This window comes from Panthera pardus, unplaced genomic scaffold, assembly GCF_024362965.1.
Source record: "Panthera pardus isolate Hobbes unplaced genomic scaffold, ASM2436296v1 HiC_scaffold_17, whole genome shotgun sequence".
Taxonomy (NCBI): domain Eukaryota; kingdom Metazoa; phylum Chordata; class Mammalia; order Carnivora; family Felidae; genus Panthera; species Panthera pardus.
The window spans coordinates 117,264,732-117,286,146 of NW_026526732.1; the positions used below are offsets into that span (position 1 = coordinate 117,264,732).

Below are 21,415 nucleotides of genomic sequence, written 5' to 3' on the forward strand. Positions count from 1 at the left end.
TTTTTTTAGTATAAGTATATCCCAAACATCGCATGCAAGATAGCCCACGTGGTACTTGGGATATACTTATCCTAAAAAAATTTACTTATGTATCCAAAAGGTCAAATTTAGCTGGGCATGCTGTGTTTTTATTTGCTTCACCCAGCAAACCTTAAAATGACAAGCTTATCAAGTGGCCTGCAAATAACACACAAATAGAATTATAGATCTCAGGAAAAAATCTTCTCTGTGCTCTCGCTCCACTTTCTCAGAAAGGAAGAACTGTAACTGTTTTTATCGGGGATGAGGGGGCAAGAAACCATTTGGGGGTTGTTATTTATCATCCAGAAGCATATTAATACTATACGAAAACAAAATGAGACAGTTTTTTCTTCTGCTTATCTACGAGACGAATCATCAAGAAACCCACTTGTTCACACATGAGTGCTACCGGGTTGTTGATACAGCCATTGACAATCTGCGCCCCTCTTCCCACTGTGACGCCTTTGAAAGATTTATCATCCCATACTCGGCCTCCGATTCTGTCTTTGGCTTCCAGGACAGTCACCTAAAAAGATAGGCAATCAGGGAAGCTACACAGGAATAGAGTAGCCATTTAAATACAGTACTACAAAGGCAAAATGACACAGTTAGGTAAGTTCCATACGTAGTAAATTATTAGATCGCTTGCGAACAAAAGTTTAAAAAGAGGGTGGTGTGAGCAGAAGCCAAAGTAGATGTTAAAACACACAATCCCGCTTTTAGCAAGGAGTGAGAAGCCTGCTGGAGGAATGCCTTCAACTGTCCCTCCTCCAACCCCACAATGAGAAGATTTGCTGAGCCAGCACGTGAGATGCACTAAGAGCTTTTATGAAATACTATCCCACAAATTAAAAAGCACTAAAAGAAACTAGGTTAATGCAGTGATTTTGTCCTATGAAACATCTATGTATGTAGCAAAATTCCTTTAGCATTGCAAATGGCCTTTAATGTCCCTGAGATGTGACTATTAAAAAAAAAAAAAAAAAAACAAGGGCACCAGGGTGGCTCAGTAGGTTAAGCGTCTGACTTCAGCTCAGGCCACGATCTCATGGTTCGTGAGTGGAAGCCCCACATCGGGATCGGAGCCTGAAGCCTGCTTCAGATTCTGTGTCTCCCTCTCTCTCTCTCTGCCCTTCCCTCCTTGTGCTCTTTCTCAAAATATAAACATTTTTTTTTTTTTTTTAATCATATGTCATTCTACCCAACGATGACCTCGTGGGCTTGATCTAAGCAGGCTGGCCCCACACCCAGACGATTTTACCTCCCCCCAGATTTCCTTCTTTTTTTCTTCTTTTTAAGGGCTTAGATGAATCTGCGTTTTTTAACTTTTTAAATATTATTTTTAAGTAATCTTTAGACCCAATGTGGGGCTTGAATTTACAACTCTGAGATTAAGAGTCGTGTGCTCTACTGACTGAGCCAGCCAAGTGCCTCTACTTCCCCCAAATTTCTGAGGGCAGGAGGGGCTGTGGGTGACAGCCCTGTGGCTGTAAGTGCTACACTTCTCTGGGCTGCAGTGACCCAGGGCAAATGGGAATCCTATGCAGTTCAAGGCCACCCATTCCACTTCTGGATCCCGGAAAGCACTCTTTCAAATTGCTCAAGGAGGTTCCCCAAGTTAGCCATCTCCTAGGTTACTCAGGAGACTCTCTTTCCTGACCATGAGAAGGATGGGTGGTCTCTGTAGAGTCTGTCTTATCACCCGGCAAAAGAAAGGAGAGAACAGGTGGAGTCCTCTGAATATTTTATTCCTCATTTTCTTCAACAAGCAAGGCTATAGCCAAATTTCTACCCTCCCCACCCTCTTTCTTGGATTTCATTCAGATTAACACAGACCCACCCATTTCTAGATTCTTTTTCAGTATAAGAGGAAGGCAGGACATTAAAGACAGCACCCTAGACTTTCAATGTTAATAATCTCCCCTGTAACATAATCTGTAAGTTTTCTAAGTAAAAACAAGAAATCTTGGCCCTAATATCTGATGCTGGAATAAATGATCAATTAAAACACTTCCTAGCTTCACGCCATTAAGAAAATATTTTGAGGGGCGCCTGGGTGGCTCAGTCTGTTGACCGTCCAACTTCGGCTCAGGTAATGATCTCACAGTTTGTGAGTTCAAGCCCTGCATCCGGCTGTCTGCTCTCAGCTCAGAGCTTGCTTTGGATCCTCTGTCGCCCCTACTCTCTGCACCTCCCCAGTTCATGTTCCGTCTCTCTCAAAACTAAATAAAACATTTTTTTTAAAAAAAAGAAGATTTTGAAATGCAAACACACTTCCTATAAATCCAACTCAGGTTCTTCTGTTTCATTAGCAACATAATGTAATCCAAGACTTAACGTCTTCCATTCAACTGAGGGAAACGGCTCTTAGACATGGCTACTGAAACCTTTTCTCATCTCAGAAACTCTTCCAGCAGAAGAGACACCATGGAAAAGAAGCTGTCATTTCTTGGGGCGCCTGGGTAGCTCAGTTGGTTGAGCATCTGACCTCAGCTCAGGTTATGACCTCACGGTTCATGAGTTTGAGCCCCGTGTAGGGCTCTGTGCTGACGGCTCGGAGCCTGGAGCTTGCTTTGGATTCTGTGTCTCCCTCTCTCTCTGCTCCTCCCCCTCTGACACTCTGTCTCCATCTCTCAAAAATAAATAAACATTAAAAAAAAAATTAAAAAAAAAAAAAAGCTGTCATTTCTTTCAGCCAGAGAAAAGTGAAGATTAATTCAATTCTACCAAGATGATTTTCATATCTGGTTTACTGAAAACCAAAGTCCTTGAAAAATAAGTGTTTAAAAAGGGGAAATGTGTCAGACCTAAAAAGTCACAGAAATCAAGGGGATGGCTAATTTGAATGAACCTAATAGAAATTAGATTCTAAATTGCACAATTTTTTTTCTAACAGTCTCTATTTTGGCTAATTTTGAATTGGAATATGGCCACATACTAGGTAAAAACTACCCTACCTTGGAGAAGCAAGCTGCCTCAAACAGGTGGAGCACACTTTAAAGTCATGCAATTCTGTCTCAACAACAGATTAATCCAATCTTGCTTCCAAAAGCAGGGATTTTTGTTTCTCAGAGTGAGAGTCAAAGTGTGCCTTTGAGGGGCACCTGGCTGGCTGTTGGTAGAGCATGCAACTCTCCATTCTCAGGGCTGTGGGTTCAAGCCCCATGTTGGGCACAGAGGACAGAGGTTACTCGAAAAAAAAAAATAGATGCAAATTTCATTGTGTGTTTCAGAAACTTTTATACAAGAAATGGTGAACTTCTAAGCTGCTATTAGCTGTCTCAAGCTATTGCAAAAACAAAGACTTTTTCCCAATGTCCCCTCTATAGTGTCAATAACACCTGGGAAAAATTTCTGCTTTCATACCTGCACAGAATCTCTTCTGACTTGCTCATTAGGAGTCTAAAACCCTCTGTAAAGCTGTCTAAACTCTTTCTTTTATTAAACCAATTCTAAAAATTTTTTCATCTTTTCTAGAACCAATTGCAAAGATTTTAAAGATACATAAATAAAAAAAATAAAAATAAACGTTAAAAAATAAAATTTTAAAAAATAAAGTAAAAAAAAAAAAAAAAGATACAAAGATACAGTGCATTTAGAATTGCCCACTAAAATCAGAAACTGGTTTCTAAATCTTAGAAAATCTGGACCAAAGGAATGGTTAACCATCTGTTATCAACTTCATGTCCCAAAATCTTACCTTAATTCCAAAGTTATGCAGTTGCCTAGCAGCTGCTAATCCTGCTGGACCAGCCCCGATAATGATGACTGATTTCTTTAAAAATAAAAAAAATAAAAAAAATTTTAAAAATGGAGGGAGGGGGAAGGATCCAATTAGAGAAATGAAAACAATAAAACAATATACCGTGTTAGTTGTTCTAGAAGGTACTAACCACCAAGCCATGTTAGCTCATCTACATTTCTTTGATGTTCACAGAAAGCTATTTTCCTAAAGAACACGGAAGTGCTGGTCTTAAGGAGTCCCCTCCTCCTTACAGTTCCTGACACTCTTCCCCAGAGCAACCCACGTTCTACAAACGTCTTGCTTTATAACTTCTGTGGTGATGATGTGGCTGTTACTAGTATCATTAACTAGTATTCACTAGTATCTGCATGCTAGCACTGATCATGGTGGTGGATGGTGTCCCCGTTAAGGCAACAGTCACCTACGTTGTGGTAATCTTTAGGAAGAAGATGCTGGTCGGTGCCGACGTTAAGAACCCCCGTGTTGATGAGCCCTTTTCTCGTCATAAAATAAAGTATCCTCTCCACTTCCTGAACGCATCGGATGCGCACGAGACCCCGAACGATGATGTGAGGAATACATTTCTGAGGTGTAAGAGCTTCCTGTGTTTGAAAACAAAACCAAGCTGTTAAAACAAATACAACACGTAACTCTTGGTTCCTCCAAAAGTTAAACAGAATGACTACATGACCCAGCAATTCCACTCATATACACTGAAAAGAACTGACAACGTAGGTTCCAACAAAGCTCACAGCAGCACTATTCAAACTACCAAAACGGTGGAAACCATCCAAGTGTCCATCAACGGATGAATGGATAAGCCAAAAGGGGTATACCCATACATGGAATATTATCTGGCCATAAAAAGAAATGAAAGTTCTGGGGTGCCTGAGTGGCTCAGTCGGTTAAACCTCTGATCTCGGCTCAGGTCATAATCTTACAGTTTGTGAGTTCAAGTCTCACGTTGGGCTCACCGCTGTCAGCAACGAGCCTGCTTCGGATCCTCTGTCTTCCTCGCTTTCTGCCCCTCCCCCTCTCATGCACCCTCTCTCCAAAATAAATAAAACATTAAAAAAAATGATATGAAGTTCTGATGACTGCTACCACATGGATGAACCCCGAAAACGTGATGTTAAATGAAGAAGCAACTGACAGAAGGCCACATGTTGCACGATTCCATTTATATAAACTACCGCACTGGGCAAGTCTACAGAGACAGGAAGTAGACTAGTGGTTGCCAGACTAGTACTGGGGGAAGGGAGGAATGGAGAGTCACTGCTTAATGGGTGTGGGCTTTCCTCTTGGGGTAACAAAACAGTTCTAGAACTAGATATGGAGACAATCATATAACACTATTTACTTAATGCCACTGAACTGTACATTTTCAAAGGTAAAAATGGTAAATTTTACATTGCATTTTACAATTAAAAAAAAAAACAAACCACCTTTCAGGGTATATGAGTCCATCAGGTATCACTAAGATATAGTAAGATCAGAGGGAGGTTTGCCTTGTGAAGGACAAAAAGAAGAAAGGGACAAAAGGAAGATACAGCAATTTGCATTTTCTCTCCTAATCCTCTCCCGTCCCACAGAAGGACAGCTAGAGGGAGCGTGGGCTGACCACATCGTAAATACATTCTTGACTCAATAAACCACACAGCAAGGGCCACTGCTGAAGCCCACACTGCCACTGGTACTGGCAGAAAAGCTGGATTCTCATCACTGATATGAGGAGACAGATTTAGGAACTTGTTTAAAAAGGGGAGAGTGGTGCCTGGATGACTCAGTAGGTTGAGCGTCTGACTCATGATCTTGGCTCAAATCATGATCTCAAGGTTCGTAAGATCGAGCCTTATGTCAGGCTCTGTGCTGACAGCCTGGAGCCTGCTTGGGATTCTTTCTCTCCCCCTCTCTGCCCCTCCCCCGCACACATGTCCCCTTTCTCTCCCTCAAAATAAATAAACAAGAACAAAAGACACTGCCTTTCCCTACTCATCCCAACTTTGGCAAGGTCTCGGAACATTTCAAAGATTCAAGATTAACGTAGCCTTGACCCAGTGTCATGACACACAGAGAGAGCGAGTGGGGGAAGGGGCGGAGAGAGCGAGAATCCCAAGCAGGCGCCACACTGTCAGCACAGAGCCAGATTCGGGGCTCAACCTCACAAACCACGAGATCGTGAGTTGAGCTGAAATCAAGAGTCAGACACTTAACGGACTGAGCCACCCAGGCGTCCCCTTACAATTTTGTTAATAATATTTTCTATAGCTGACTTTAAGAATATACTATGCAATACACACAACATACAAAACATGTGTGAATCAACTGCTTACGTTACTGGTAAGGCTTCCAGTCAACAGTAGGCTATTAGAAGTTTTAGGGGACCCAAAAGTTGTATGTGGATTTTTGAGTGGGTAGGGGATGGAGTCAATGCCTCTAACCCTCAGACTGTTCAAGGGTCAAGTGCATGCTCAAAGTATTCAAGAAATAACATTGGCTTGTGATGCTGCAGAAGGTAAAGAAATTTGTTTTCATGAAAATAAAAATGATTTCAAAATCTTTGACTCATAGCCTCTATATATGTGTTTTCCCACTAAAATATTAAACATAGGTAATACATACTATTTTATTAAATATTAAAATAGATCCAGGCTGATAAGTTCAGGATTTTTTTCTGTAAGCTTCTTCACCTATATCAATTGATTTTCAAAGTCAAATGAAAAGAAATGTGAAGAAAAATGAATCCAAGACTGTTTTTCTGAAAAGTGTATCTTTGCAACTTATTTACAGGAAATTCTGACCACAATTTTGTTCAGTTCAGCAAATGTTTATTGAGCATCTACCTCAGGCCTGCTGGGGAGGAAATGAACAAGTCTGCCTTGTCTAACCCACTTACATAATTCATATAAGTTGTAGTAACAGCCATAACCTAATCAGGCCACCTCATACTGGATTCTAACCCAGTGAGATACCAGGGTGGAATTGGAATATCTATTCTTTTAAATATTTGCGAGAGACAGACAGACAGACAGACAGGGAGGGAGGGAGGGAGTGTGAAGGAGCAGGGGAGGGGCAGAGAGTGAGGGAGACAAGAGGATCCAAAGCAAGCTCTGAGCTGTCAGCACAGAGTTGGACGTGGGACTCGAATTCACCAACAGTGAGATCATGACCTGAGCCGAAGTCGGACACTTAACCGACTGAGCCACCCAGGCGCCCCTGGAGTATCTTTCTTTAATCAAGATTAATTTGGCAGTCTTGCCAAAGGTTCTGGATTCAGCAGTTCCTCAAACAATTGAAGAAATTAATCAGAAAAATATTAGGGTTAGGAAATCCTTTGTTGTTGTTGTTGTTGTTGTTGTTTTGAAGCTCATATTCCCTTCTCATTTAGCCTCACCCCTTTCCAAGTAGGTGCTGCGTGAGGCCCCTGACATCTCTTCAGTCCCAGCAAACAGCAAAGCACTCACTAGTCTCCGCGTTGGAGGATAATACGATGTTAAGACTCTGCCTCCGGGGGTTTATGATACAATCTTTAATGTTTTACTTCTCTTCCTCTTGACATTCACAGCGGAACGCGCTCGGAACCAACTCTGCGCCATACACGCACTCACTAGAGTCAAGAGTTCTGATATGATCTGAAGTGGTGGTTCTCAGGATACAGAGACTTCGCACCCCTTGGGTAATACTTGGAGACACCTCTGATGGTCACGACCAGGGGTGAGCTAGTGGCATCTAGAAGGCAGAGGCCAGGGATGCCGCGCAACATCCTACGGTGCCCGGGACAGCCCCCCACACAAAGACCATCCACCCAAATGTCCGCAGTGCGCAGGTGGAGAATCCCCGATCTAGAAGGGCCCCCCGCCCCGCCCCATGGCTATCGCAGCCCCTCTCTTCCCAGGGCGGCCTCCGCCCGCACGCGTCAGCTCACGTCCCTTCACTTACTTTGCAGTTAGTGTACCACAGCGCGAGGATGAGGTTCCTCAAGGCCAGGTACATGGTGGGGTCTCGGGAATACTCCGGGAACTCATAGAGCTCATCCAGCTCCATCACGTCTGGCCTCACGCACAGGGCTTTACCGCACTCGTTGGGCTGATAGAAAGGCTGGAAGTACCGGTTCATGCCTGGAGCTGACAGAAGACACAGACGGGCAAATCCCACGGCCGTAACTTCCAAACCCAAACCAGGGAAACGCCAGGGCAAGACCAAACCGCAAGCGCCATGGTCTGTCCTACGATAAATTTCCTGCTTCCTCTGTCCAGCCGATGAAATACACACGAACTACCTATTTTCCCCATTCTTTCCTCACAAATTTAATTTCCATGGCATGGAAAATTTTTTTTAAGTTTTAACTGGGGTAACAACACCTGCCATAAAATCGACCACCTTCACCGAGTTCAGGTGTTGCGTGCAGCCAGGTTGAGCACGTTCACATTGCTGTGCAACAAATCCCCCGAAATTCTTTATCTTGTAAGACTGAAACTCTGTGAATGTGAACTCCCCATGGAAATAGGTGTTAACTCATTGGAATTTTTCTGATTAAAAAATGGGGCGCCTGGGTGCCTCAGGCGGTTAAACCGCTCAGGTCATGATCTCACGGCTTGTAAGTTCGAGCCCCACGTCAGGTATTGTGCTGATGGCTCAGAGCCTGAAACTGCTTTGGCTTCTGTCTCCCCTTCTCTCTCTCTGCCCCTCCCCCACTGTCTCTCTCTCTCTCTGAAAAATAAATAAAACATTAAAAAATTTTAAAACAATGAATAGGTTCATAGAGGTACGTATCAATCCCTGACTCCTCTGAGAATCCTTGAACAGTGGGGTAACATTTACGGGGATAATCTATCCTCAGTGCTGTTTCTATGAACAGAGACTATTAATATAACAGGTACTTAGTTTTTTCTAAAGCCAGAAAAAAATGCTTTTTCCTAATCTGCCTTTCAAGAACATTGTCCCTATGTCATTAAACATGACTTCAATGGACAGAGAATATTTTCCCATGATTTAACCACTCCCCCATTGCTGCACATTGAATTTTCATCTAATTATTTCACTATTATCAACAATGCAATATAAATCTTTGGACTCACATTTGATAATTTACTTCGATAATTAATTTAGGATAAATTCCTAGAATAAAGGGTGTCTGTCTATTTTAAGGTTTTCAATTCACAAACTGTCCCTCACAAATGCCCATACCCACATATAGCATTTGCAAGCCTGTTTCATTGTACCTTCATTAACCCTGGGATTTATCACTTCAGCTTTGATTCTGACCACTTCCACATTTTTAGAGGGCCCAGTGTTATTTGGTTAAAAACTTTAAAAAAATGCTTCCAGGTCAAAATCTATTTGCACCACCAAACATGAAGTTTGTTAGTGTCCAGACAGAGGAAGGTCTAAAATTGTTCCTTGTACACTAAGAATTCCAGTAGAGAATTTTAAAGATCCATTTAAAGTAAACGGTCAACAGCAGGTCTGGCCTGACCTGATGTTTTGGATTATTTTCAAGAGTGGATCACTTAGCTGAGATTTTCAATGGCTTCATTAGAAGCAGAGAGACTGGGGAGAGAGGAAAAAAAAAAAAAAAAAAGAAGGGCGACTCATACAGTTAAAACTATCTTCCAGTATGTCCGAGTTTGCATTATCTTCAAATTATGTAGCCACCTAAATTTCAAATAAAAAACTCCTTGGAGTGACTGGGTGGCTCAGTCAGTTAAGCAGCTGACTTTGGCACAGGTCATGATCTCACAGTTCATGAGGTTGGGCCCCACATCGGGCTCTGTGCTGACAGCACAGAGACTGCTTGGGATTCTCTGTCTCTCCCCCACTCGTTCTCTCTCTGTCAAAAATAAATAAACGTTAAAAAAAAAAAAAAAAAAAAAAAAAGATGGGGCGCCTGGGTGGCTCAGTCGGTTAAGCGTCCGACTAAGGCTCAGGTCATGATCTCACAGTTTGTGGGTTTGAGCCCCTCATCAGGCTCTGTGCTGACAGCTCAGGGCCTGGAGCCTGCTTCAGATTCTGTGTCTCCTTCTCTCTCTGCCCCTCCCCTGCTCACACTTTGTCTCACTCAGTTTCTCAAAAACAAATAAATGTAAAAAAGGAAAAAAAAAAAAGAAATAAAAAGAAAGTGTTGTTAAAAAAATAAATAAAAATTACTCCTTCAACTCTGTAGACACAATTCCTGGACGGGTGTTACAGACTTCACACTATGGAGGGGAAATTAACTGCACGATCTACACAAATGATACAACTGAGCCACGGCATAACTAAATGCATGAAATAATGAGGGGCCTTCTATCAGGCCACACACATTAAGAAAATGTCTTTTGCGTTCTGCTCGCCCACACGTGCCCGGGGAAAGAGGGGCAGGGGAAGCAGGGAGGGCCACGACCGGCTCTCACCCGGCGCAGAGGGGGCCGCCTTGGAGGGCTCCAGCTTCCCGGGGCTGGTGCTGCCGGCCGCGCGGTGCGTGCTGGCGCAGGAGGGGCTCATGCCCACGCAGTCGGGGTAGTAGGCAGAGAGCAGGGGTGCCGCCACGCTGTCTTTCAGCAGAGGAGGGAGGATGAGCATGGAGTACCACCAGTGGTTGGAAACTTCCGACACCCTCTGAAACGGGGCAGACAAGACAGAGAGGCGCAATGGCAGACAAGAACCGCACGTGCAGACCCAGCCAAGGACAGAGGACGCTGTGCGTCATTCCCCCATGGCCCTCTCACACTCAACCACCCTACACCAGAGCTCCGCACACTCCGATTTAGAAACAAAAAGAGCCGAGGGTCGGGGCGCCTGGGTGGCTTAGTCACCTGGGCATCCGACTTCGGCTCAGGTCATGACCTCACAGCTTGTGAGTTCGAGCCCCACATCGGCTGGCTGCTGTCGGCATAGAGCCTGCTTTGGATCCTCAGTCCCCTCTCTCTTTCTGCCCCTCCCCGGCTCACACTCTCTCTCAAAAACAAACATTAAAAAAAAAAGAAAAAATAGCCAAGGGTCCGCGGAGAGAGCGTTTCCTAACAGAATTCTTTCAGAAGCACAGCAACAGCCTCCTCCTGTGCCCCTCAAACACCAACACCCCCAACCGGCAACACCAAATAAAGCTGCGTCCAGTACGTTATTATCTGTGCAGCATAATTACACGTAACGTAAGAGTCAGTACAGTCCACTACGCTGCAAGCTCAGGTTTCAGTCTGACACAAGAAACTTCTCTCTGGTCAGTAATCATTCATGATCTACCCCCCGCCCCCTTTTACTTAGGATCGGAAGGTAATGGAAATTACGAAACTAGGCAGAAAAAAACAGCTCTCCTGAGAAGCAGCCAAGCATTACTCCTTTTCGCTAGAAGGTACTAAAAACTTTCAGAGGGAGGAGTACACTACAACTATCAAAATAAGATGCTAAATGTAGAAATGAAAAAAGCAGCTATTTTTGGCCTTAAAATATGCGATCGCATTCCAGAGCTGATTTAACATATGGAGTCATCGGATCGAAGCATCTGCAGGATGACTATTGCACTAAAAATCACATTTACTTGGCTTCTAAAGCGACACTGCCTCCAATCCTGTGTCAGACGGCCTTTTCTAAACATGATCTTGAATGTATGTTCCAAGAATTCTAAGAATCTGACACAGGAGAACCTTGAGCTCAGGGACCCTCTGCTGTCAGCTCTCCAGGCTCTGAGCAGATGCTACCTGCCATCAAGTGGGGGTTTGTGAACTCGAGGTCCAGAGGGCGAACGCGGTCCGCGGATGCCTTTTGCTTGCCCCTCACCTTTCACAGGGTCCAAGCGTGGGACAAGCATTTTTCAGTTTACTAAGGGCCCCAACACCCCCTATAAATTATTCCCAGCTGCTTCACACATTGGCTGTACCAGCTCAGCCCCTGCAGGCATTTCAATTTGCAATCTGTTCTCAAGGCTACCCTTGCGGCCTGCCTGTGCTGCACTGAAAAAGCACAGAAACTTCAGTTCCTTCCCCGACACACCAGGGCGGCCTCTGGGGACTCCTTCCCAGCGTAACCCCAAGGAGAAAGGACACGGAGCGTTCAGACCCTGACAGTCCATCCACATGGACCGCGCAGAGGTCAGAATGGAAGTGCCCCAGCAAACATGAACCCAAGCTCTTCCCAATCTCTTCTGCTTCCTGGGTCTTGCAGCTGTTGGTGAACGGAGGACCCAAGAGAGGCCCTGCCACCCTGATACCTGCTCCCAATCCTTCTTCCCCCTGAAGCTGACGTGAAGGTGCTCCAACCAGCCTCTGCCCTGGGATGTGAGCCGCTCCAACAGCAACTGATGCACCAGCACCCCATCCTGCCGTTCCGAGAGCATCCACTCGGCACAGTGGCCACTCCTGGACATGCGGCAAGAATTCAGCTGATGCACCATCACCATTCGGCTGATGTACCCTTGACGATTGGGTACCATCAAGTACCCAGCTCTCACTTTCACTACACATGCCATAGAAGAAATCATACTTGACATAGTGAATCGATTAGCACAGTTAATGAAGTAGCCACTACACTGTGGTTAAATGGTGCTCCCCCAAAGTCTGTGTCCACCCAGAACCTCAGGATGTGACCTTATTTGGAAACAGGGTCTTGACAAGCGTAATCAGTCACACTAGAGGAGAGTGAGCCCTAAACTCACTGCAACTAACGGCCACATAAGAGGAGGAGAAGAGGGGTGCCTGGGTTGCTCAGTTAAGCTTCTGACTCTTAATTTTGGCTCAGGTCTTGATCTCACTGTTCGTGAGTTAGAGCCCCGCACTGGGCTCTGTGCTGACGGTGCAGAGCCTGCTTGGGATTCTCTCTCTCACCTCCTCTCTCTGCCTGTCCTGTTCTCTCTCTCTCTCTCAAAATAAATAAATAAACTTAAAAAAAAAAATTAAAAAAAAAGGGGGGAGGAAAAGAGACACAGGGATGGGGAGACACACAGGAAGAGGGTCACAAGGCAGAGAATGCAGTGATACTTGGACAAGCCAAGGAACGCCCAGGGTGGCTTGTAACATTGGAAGCTGGAAGACGCAGGATGAATGCTCCCCTGGAGCCTTCAGGGGGACAGCGGCCTTCATCTCAGACTCATAGCCTCTGAAACTAGGAGACAAGAGGCTTCTGTGGCCATCAGCCACTCAGGTTATGATCATTTGTTACAGCAGCTCTCAGAAGCTTATACAGCACTCAAAGTTCACAGCCTGCTTTCAAAGTGACCCTAAAAGCCACAGGAATAGAACCGGGGTCAAGCAGCTGCTCCTGACTCTCTCTTAGCCAAACACAAGTAACTGGCAGGTCAAATCTGGGAACTCTTCCCAACTTTTATTTTTAAATTTTTTTTTATTTATTTTGAGAAAGAAACAGAGAGCAAGCAGGGGAGGGGGAGGGCGAGAGGGGAGGAACAGACAGGGAGAGGGAAAGGGGGAGGGAGAGAGGGAGAGAGGCAGGGAGGGAGAATCCCAAGCAGGCTCCACACTCAGCACAGAGCCTAACGTGGGGCTCAAACTCACAAACCCTGAGATCATGACCTGAGCTGAAGAGGCAGATGTTTAACTGAGCCACCCAGGTGGCCCGATCTCTTCCAAACTTTTTAAAGTTCTTACAGCCCAAGAATATGGCCTCTGTCCTAAAGTTTGATTGTTCTGCATGCAAAAGGGTCTGATGTCAGGAGACAGATCCATAAGGTACTGCAACTATATTTGCAGTCATTTTTTCCTTTCGATCTATAATCTCATCCTGTCTACCTTGAATCCAGAAAATATTTGGGCCACTGCTTTCCTATGGAAATGCTTGAGGGTAAAATTAATTATTAAAAATAGGCATGTGCTTCACACACCCCTTTATATAACAGAATGGATTTCAAGTAGATTTAAGAGGTGTCAATCCTCCCTTGGTCTAAAAATCAGTCACAGTTCCTGAGTTTCAGACATGTAGAAAAACTGCAAAGTAACACCCTTGTATTACTGAGATGCAGAATAACTCAGAATCTCAGAATTTTAGAAACTCAGAAATGTAAAAAGTCATTTTCTGAAACAGCCATAGGACCGGGCTGTATGGGCCACGGAGACTGCCAGCTCGGGTAGCAAGGATCCATAATTGAAACATGAGGAGGCTTCGCCTGCAGGAAATGCTGCTTCCCTCCCCTATGTGGGCAGGGACAGGACAGAGCAGTTACACAGAGGTCAGAACACACAAGAATACTCTCGTGGCTGAATGTGGGCCAAGACCATCAAATTACGGGCCTCTTGTTCTTTCCCTGGAAGGATTCACATGGAGATAAGGTCACAAAGTCACCCACAAGAAACCAGTATAACAAGGCTGATGCTTGTACTAAGGCAAGCCATCAGCTCCTTCCCTTTTAACTCAGAGCAACAGAATTACTTCTCTTTAAGGTGGTGGGGGGTCACCCATGATACCACTACTGCTGACATGTCCATCACACAGGTGTCACGTCAGATCAAAAGCCTTTGATCGGCACCCAAAGAGAAACTCATAAAACCGTTATTGTCACCGACTTATTCAGTACTTATCATCGAAGGCACACTGAACTGTAGTCTAGGACGTGCACAGATACTCACTAGATCCTCTGGAAGGCAACAATGATCTGAGGTCTCAGGCTGCAAAAGAGAAAACCAAGTGTTAACTAGATTTGCTTACAAAATACAGGTGTGTGAATGTGCCCTCCGTAAGACACCCCTTTTCACCTACTCCATTAGCACAAGCAAAAAGTGTGATAAAACACCACAGGAGTGAGAGTGCGGGAGACCCAGCCACTCCCGTAAAGATGCCCCAGGTGGAAAGGTAAAGGAAGAGAATGATCTAGAGAGCGATTTGACAAAATAGGCAACACTTAAATGCGTGATAACTGGGCACCCTCTCTCACAGCTTAAGACATACAAGCTGTATGCCCAGCGATTCAAACTCCGCCAGATTTTCGAGAGGCACCTTCACACATGTGCACCAACAGACGTAGCAGAAATGTTCAAAGGAGCACTGTCCGTAATAGAAAAAAACTAAACACAACGCAGAAGTCCATCAAGAGTAGAATAAATAAAGTGTGTTACGTTCAAAGAGCAGACCACTACACGGCGATCAGAAGAAACGAGCCACAAAGCACACGCTACAACATGGACGCGCTCCCACACATAACAGGGACCAAGAAGCCAGGCCCAGAAGAGCACATACCGTAGGAGTCCATCTACATAAGGCTCAGAAGCCAGCAAAACAGGTCCAGTGTTGTAAGCCAGGACTGTGAGTTGGGATGGAGGGTATGAGCGAAAGGGGGTGCAGGGGGGCTTCTGAGGGGTTGAGAAGTGTTGGATTTCTTCACTGGGAGCTGGCTAAAGGGGGACTCTGAGAAAGTTCAGTGAGCTATGCGTTTGGATTTGGGCATTGCCTGTTTGCATGGTATACTTCAATAAGAAAGTTACCCAAATAAACTGAAGATTGGCATCCCATATGGCCTGGCAAATCTGGCCCCTGGAATATAGTCCAGAGAAACTCTTGCACATGTGCAAGAATGCTCACTGCATCTAACAGACCCAAAACGAGAAACAATCCTCACATCCACAAACAGGAGAACAGATCCACTGTGGTAGGTAGATTTATGCAAGGCAAGACCACACAGCAGGGAAAATTAATGAACCAGAGCTTAAGCATCAACATGGATGCATGTGAAAAAGCAAGTTGCAGAGGAATACAAACCATACGACATAATTTATAACCAGTACAGAAACACAGAACACTTTACACGTTGTTTTAGTTTCATAAATACGAATTAACTCTGCAACAAAAAGCAGAGGAATAGTAAATGCAGAATTCAGAATACTGCAGAATACTTGCAGGGGAAGAAGAGAAAGGTAACTACCGAGGGGCACCCAGGGAGTTACAGAGGCCTTGGTAGGGCTCTGTTTCTAAAACTGGATGCTGGGTACCTGAGTGCTTGCTTTGCTTTTTTGTTCCTTACCTAACATTATAAATCCTCTTTCATATCTATGCATTAGCTCACAATAAAATGACCGTATATACTTTGACACAGAAATTTCATTTCTAGGGACACTTGGCTCAGTCGGTTAAGCTTCCGACTTCGGCTCAGGTCATGATCTCACAGTTCTCGAGTTCAAGCCCCAAGTTGGGCTCTGTGCTGACAGCTCAGAGTCTGGAACCTGCTTCAGATTCTGTGTCTCCCTCTCTCTCTGGCCGCCCCCCCCCCCCCAGACCCTCATGCTCTGTCTCTTTCAAAAATAAACATTAAAAAAAAAAAAAAAACCCACAAAACTTGGGGCGCTTGGGTGGCTCAGTCGGTTGAGCGTCCAACTTCAGCTCCAGTCATGATCTCGCAGTTTGTGGGTTCCAGCCCCGTGTCGGACTCTGTGCTGCTGACAGCTCGGAGCCTGGAGCCTGCTGAGGATTCTGTGTCTTCCTCTCTCTCTCTGACCCTTCCTCACACACTCTCTCTCTCTCTCAAATAAACATTAAAAAAAGAAAAAAAAAACTTCATTTCTGGGAAATGATTCTACAAATATACTGAAAACAGCATAGATACAAAGCTATTCACTGTAGCATGTCAGTAACAGTAAACATTTAAAAGTCACCCACATACCCTTTAATCAGACTAAATTCATCAGGATTCATGCATTCAGTGGACTGTATTATGCCGTCTTTAAGAAAAAAGAGATCTTTAGCCACTGATACAGAAGCATCTTTAAGAGATATAAACCGACAAAAGCAAGCTCCAAAACAGCATGTGGTGCGGGCTACCATTCTGTTTAATGTTGTTTTACAAATAAACCCTTCCAGACTTTGTCCTTGACAGAATACTGAGCTGAAGACCAAAGTGACTCTGGGTCAATAAACACCATTTAAATAAATATTTCAAAAGATCAGGCTATGGATGGCAATCAATTGAGACTACAGCAATGGGTCTCAAAGGAAGATCTCTGGAGAGAAAAAGGAGACTGGGAAAATGCGATACCATAGTTAGAAGCTGGAATTTAAGAAGACCATAAAACCTTGAACTTTAAGACGGTGGGAAGCAGGAGGAGAGAAAGACAATTACATTTTCAAAAACGTAAGGAATCTGACACCTCTGAGCTCCACTGAGAAAAAGGACTTGGTGTTAAAATATTTCCAACCATGTGATGAATCAAAATAAAGATGTGAGGAGAGAAGGAACCGTGCTAAAAGAAATCATGGAGAGCAGTAAAGCCACAGAAACACAGGACCAAGAGTAAACAGCGGAGGAATTATGGTTACAGAAAATGAATAACACAACAGCTACTCCAACAAGGCAAACTAGAAAATAAAACCAAACAAGAAAACACTAACAAGAATTAGGAGCAAGGAAAAGGTGAGGTGGACTGAAGTGTGATGTAACTTGCTTTTCTCCCCTTTCATGGCCAGGTATCAACTTGTAACATCTAAGATTAAAATATGCCATTTTATGACATTTATGATTAAAATGGCGAGCCTGGGTGGCTCAGTTGGTTAAGAAGAGGGGTGCCTGGGTGGCTCAGTTGGTTAAGTGTCTGACTTCGGCTCAGGCCATGAGCTCACAGTTTGTGAGTTCAAGCCCCACACTGGGTTCTGTGCTGACAGCTCAGAGCCTGGAGCCTGCTTAGGATTCTGTGTGTGTGTGTGTGTGTGTGTGTGTCTCTCTCTCTCTCTCTCTGCCCCTCCCCCACTCGTGCTCGTGGGCGCTCTCTCTCTCTTTCTCAAAAATAAACAAACAAACAACAGCGATTCCAACCTCCTAACATTCTCATTGTATGTTATCTTAACCGTTTAGGGGGTTTCTAGAAACTACTATCCCTTGTGATGAAGAAATAATCATCCCATGTTCAGCAACTTCTTTCACTTTGGCTTGTTCTTTTTTTTAAGTTTTGTTGAATTAAACACAATCACTTAGGGGTGCCTGGCTGGCTCAGTCAGTGAAACGTCCAACACTTGATCTTGGGGTGTTGAGTCTGAGCCACACACTGGGTGTAGAGATTACCTAAAAATACAATTTTTTTCAAAATCTAAAAAAATAAAGACTAAAGAAATGCAATCATTTAACATAAAACCAGCAAGAGTACTTTTCCTCAGTATGAAGGTATCTGTCAACCAGGCCTTCTCTTTGCACAGATGTGGGAACACTCTTGAATAAACCTCACCTAACAATGGTTATTTCATGATGGTGACTCAATGAATTTGTTTTTTGCTATCATCTTTGTTCTTTTCTATACTGCTTCAATTTTTCAATGACAAACATACTATTTTTCTAAAAACAAGCTCATTCTAAAGAAAACCTTAGACTTTTCAAAGTGGCTTAAATTTAAGAAAGTGAAAATGACATAGACCACCCAAAGAAAAATCAAGTTCAATGAGAAAAGGGACACAAATGACCTGAACCATCAGTAGAAACAAAGTCAAAATTGTATTTTCCATCATTACATGTAAAAGATGAGGGGTCATGGGTAACTCCAAACCACAGTTAAACCACAGCCAAACCACAGCCAGTTGAAGGACAGGACGAAGTGATTTTCACATAAACTTTGTGTGTAAAACACACCTAGCATTTAGTAAGTAACATTATTATGCAAGTTATCCAAAATATATATTTTTTAAAGATTTTTATTTATTTATTTAAATACGAAATTTATTGTCAAATTGGTTTCCATACAACAAAATATTTTTTTTAATCGTTTAGAACAACTGTTTAGAAACTTCACAAAAATAGGCTGGGTGAAAACGGTCCAAAGGCTAGCGTCTATTAAAATAGCTGGGGCGTGCCTGGGTGGCTCAATCAGTTAAGCATCTGACTCTGATCTCAGCTCAGGCCTTGTTCTCAGGGTTGAGAGTTCGAGCCCCACATTGGGCTCTGCACTGGGCACGAAGCCTAAAAAAATAGTCTATTTTTGACTGATCTCTGGCTTGAGCTCTCCTTTAAATATTATAATGAAACGTGACTGAGGCGACTTTTCACTTGAGAAGTCATCTGGGGCACAGGTGCTAGTTAAGTTCAGCGCAGCCATGTTACTGTTTTGCTGGCTGGACAGGCTCCCCTTTGCCATACAAGCTCCTCATGCCTTCACTACTCAAACCCCAATTCCCGTCCGTGTCCCCACTCAGCCTAAAAAATGAACATCAGCCCCCTCCCATATTTTTCTCTCCTATCCCACTAAGAGACTTTCTAGTCTGAAGGTTCAGCTTGCACACCAATTTAGGGCTAAATCGAAAGGTTTCAGAACAAGACTGGCTACTTCCGGGACCCTGACCCCAGGCTTACATGTGTACTTTCCACCCTTCACTCCCACATACCAACATCAATAAAACAGGGATACCACCACAGATCCCACTGACTAAAAGGGGAATGAGGGAACAGTACAAACAACTCTAACAAATTTGACAATGTAGATGAAATAAACAAATTTCTTCAAAACCACAACCACCTAGGGGCATCTGGCAGGCTCAGGCAGTGGAGCGTGCGACTCTTGATCTCAGGGTTGTGAGACTGAGCCCTACATCGGGTATAGAGATTACTTAAAAATAAATAAATACAACCGTGTAAAACATGTAGAATAAACCATGCATCTGTTAAAAACATTGAATTTGTAATTTCAAAACTTCTCACAAAGAAAACTGGCCTAATGTCCTCACAACCGATCACACCAAACAGTAAGAAAGAAATTATATCAATCTTACACAAACTCTTTAGAGGAGGAGGATATACTTCTCAATTGTCTTATGGAGCCAGCATAACTTGGATACCAGAACTAACTTGGCAAGGATATTATAAGAAAATGACAGATAGTATTCATCATGAACACAGGTGCAGAATTCCAAAACAAGGCATCAGCAAACCGAATCCAACAATACATTAAAAGGATAACATATTAAGCACAAGTGGGATTTTTTTCCCCCAGGAACGCAAGGCTGTTTCAACATGCCAGAATCTGTGTGATTCACTACATTAACAGATTAAAGGTGAAAAACCAATATGATCATCATAAAAAATGCAGAGAAAGTTTTTCACAAAATCCAACATCTGTGGGGCTCCTGGGTGGCTTCGGCTAAGTGTCTGACTTTAGCTCCGGGCATGATCTCCCAGTTCTTGGGTTCAAGCCCCACATCGGGCTCCGTGCTGACAGCTCAGAGCCTGGAGCCCGTTTTGGATTCTGTGTCTCTCTCTCTCTCTCTCTGCCCCTTCCGCGCTCGTGCTTCTCTATCTCTCAAAAATTAATAAACATTAAAAAGAATTAAAAACAAATCCAACATCTGTTCATAATAAAAAGTTCTCAGAAACCTAGGAATAGACAGGAACCTTCTCAGTCTGATAAAAGACGTCCAAGAAAAACTACACCCAACGCTATGCATAATGAAAAAAATACCGAACACATTCCTTCTCAGGTCAGTAGCAAGACAAAGATGTCTGTTTTCCAACTTCTACTCAACCCTGTACTGGTGGTCCGGACCAATGTAATAAGACAAGAAGAAAGAGAAAACAACCGAGATTTTATGTGTGTGTGTATGTGTATATATATATATATATATGTATATATATATATATATATATGTATGTTTGTTTTTTTGAGAGAGAGAGAGAGAGAACATGCGTGCATAAGCAGGGAAGGGGTGGAGGGAGGGAGGATCTCAAGCAGGCTCCACACCCTGCGTGGAGTGTGAGGAGGGGCTCGATCTCATGATGGTGAGATCATGACCTGAGCCAAAATCAAGAGTCAGACACGTAATTGACTGAGCCCCCCAGGTGTCCCAAAACATTGTATTTTTAGTTTTTTTTTAATTTATTTATTTTGAGAGAGAGACAGAGCAAGTGAGGGAGGAGCAGAGAGAGAGGGAGAGACAGGATCCCAAGCAGGCTCCACACCGCCAGCAATGCAGAGACCAACGAGTGGCTCCAGCCCATGTGTGAGATCATGACCTGAGCCAAAACCAAGAGTTGGACGCTTAATCGACTGAGCCACCCAGGTGCCCCAAACACTGAGTTTTTAATTTTTTTTTTTAACGTTTATTTATTTTTGAGACAGAGAGAGAGAGAGCGTGAACGGGATGGGTCAGAGAGAGAGGGAGACACAGAATCTGAAACAGGCTCCAGGCTCTGAGCTGTCAGCACAGAGCCCGACGCGGGGCTCGAACCCATGAACTGCAAGATCGTGACCTGAGCTGAAGTCGGACGCTTAGCCGACTGAGCCACCCAGGCGCCCCAAACATTGAGTTTTTAAAAAACAGTAAAACGGGCTCCTGGGTGGCTCAGTTGGTTGGGCGTCCAACTTCCGCTCAGGTCATGATCTCACAGTTAGTGGGTTCGAGCCCCACGTCAGGCTCTGTGCTGAGACAGCTCAGAGCCTGAAGCCTGCTTCAAATTCTGTGTCTCCTCCTCTCTCTGCCCCTCCCACGCTCGTGCTCTGTCTCGTTCTCTCAATAATAAACATTAAAAAAAAGAGTAAAACAGTCTTTATTCACAGTTGATGTGATTGTAGAAAACCCAAAGGAACCTATAAACGATCTTTGAAATTTAATAAGTGAATTCAAGAAAGTCTCTAGGTATAAAATCAACATATGAAGTAAATAGCATTTCTATATAATTTTAACAACTTGACAATGAAATTAAAAATAAATCCTACATATAATTAGAAAAAGCAGAATATCTAGAAATAAATTTAACAAAAGACACCC

General features: G+C 43.8%; 1 protein-coding gene across 5 annotated transcripts in view; it reads right to left on the bottom strand.

Annotated features, from left to right (window-relative positions):
* KDM1B (lysine demethylase 1B) overlaps positions 1-21,415 on the bottom strand; it is a 62,132-nt gene that overhangs the window by 19,649 nt on the left and 21,068 nt on the right. For all 5 annotated transcript variants that reach the window (XM_053904858.1, XM_053904857.1, XM_053904859.1 and 2 more), the window contains 6 exons: positions 14,317-14,355; positions 10,159-10,363; positions 7,706-7,890; positions 4,192-4,368; positions 3,722-3,796; positions 410-547 (listed from right to left, as the gene is read on the bottom strand). In XM_053904858.1, the coding sequence (XP_053760833.1) occupies positions 410-547; positions 3,722-3,796; positions 4,192-4,368; positions 7,706-7,890; positions 10,159-10,363; positions 14,317-14,355 (819 nt within the window). The remainder of the gene's footprint in view (positions 1-409; positions 548-3,721; positions 3,797-4,191; positions 4,369-7,705; positions 7,891-10,158; positions 10,364-14,316; positions 14,356-21,415) is intronic.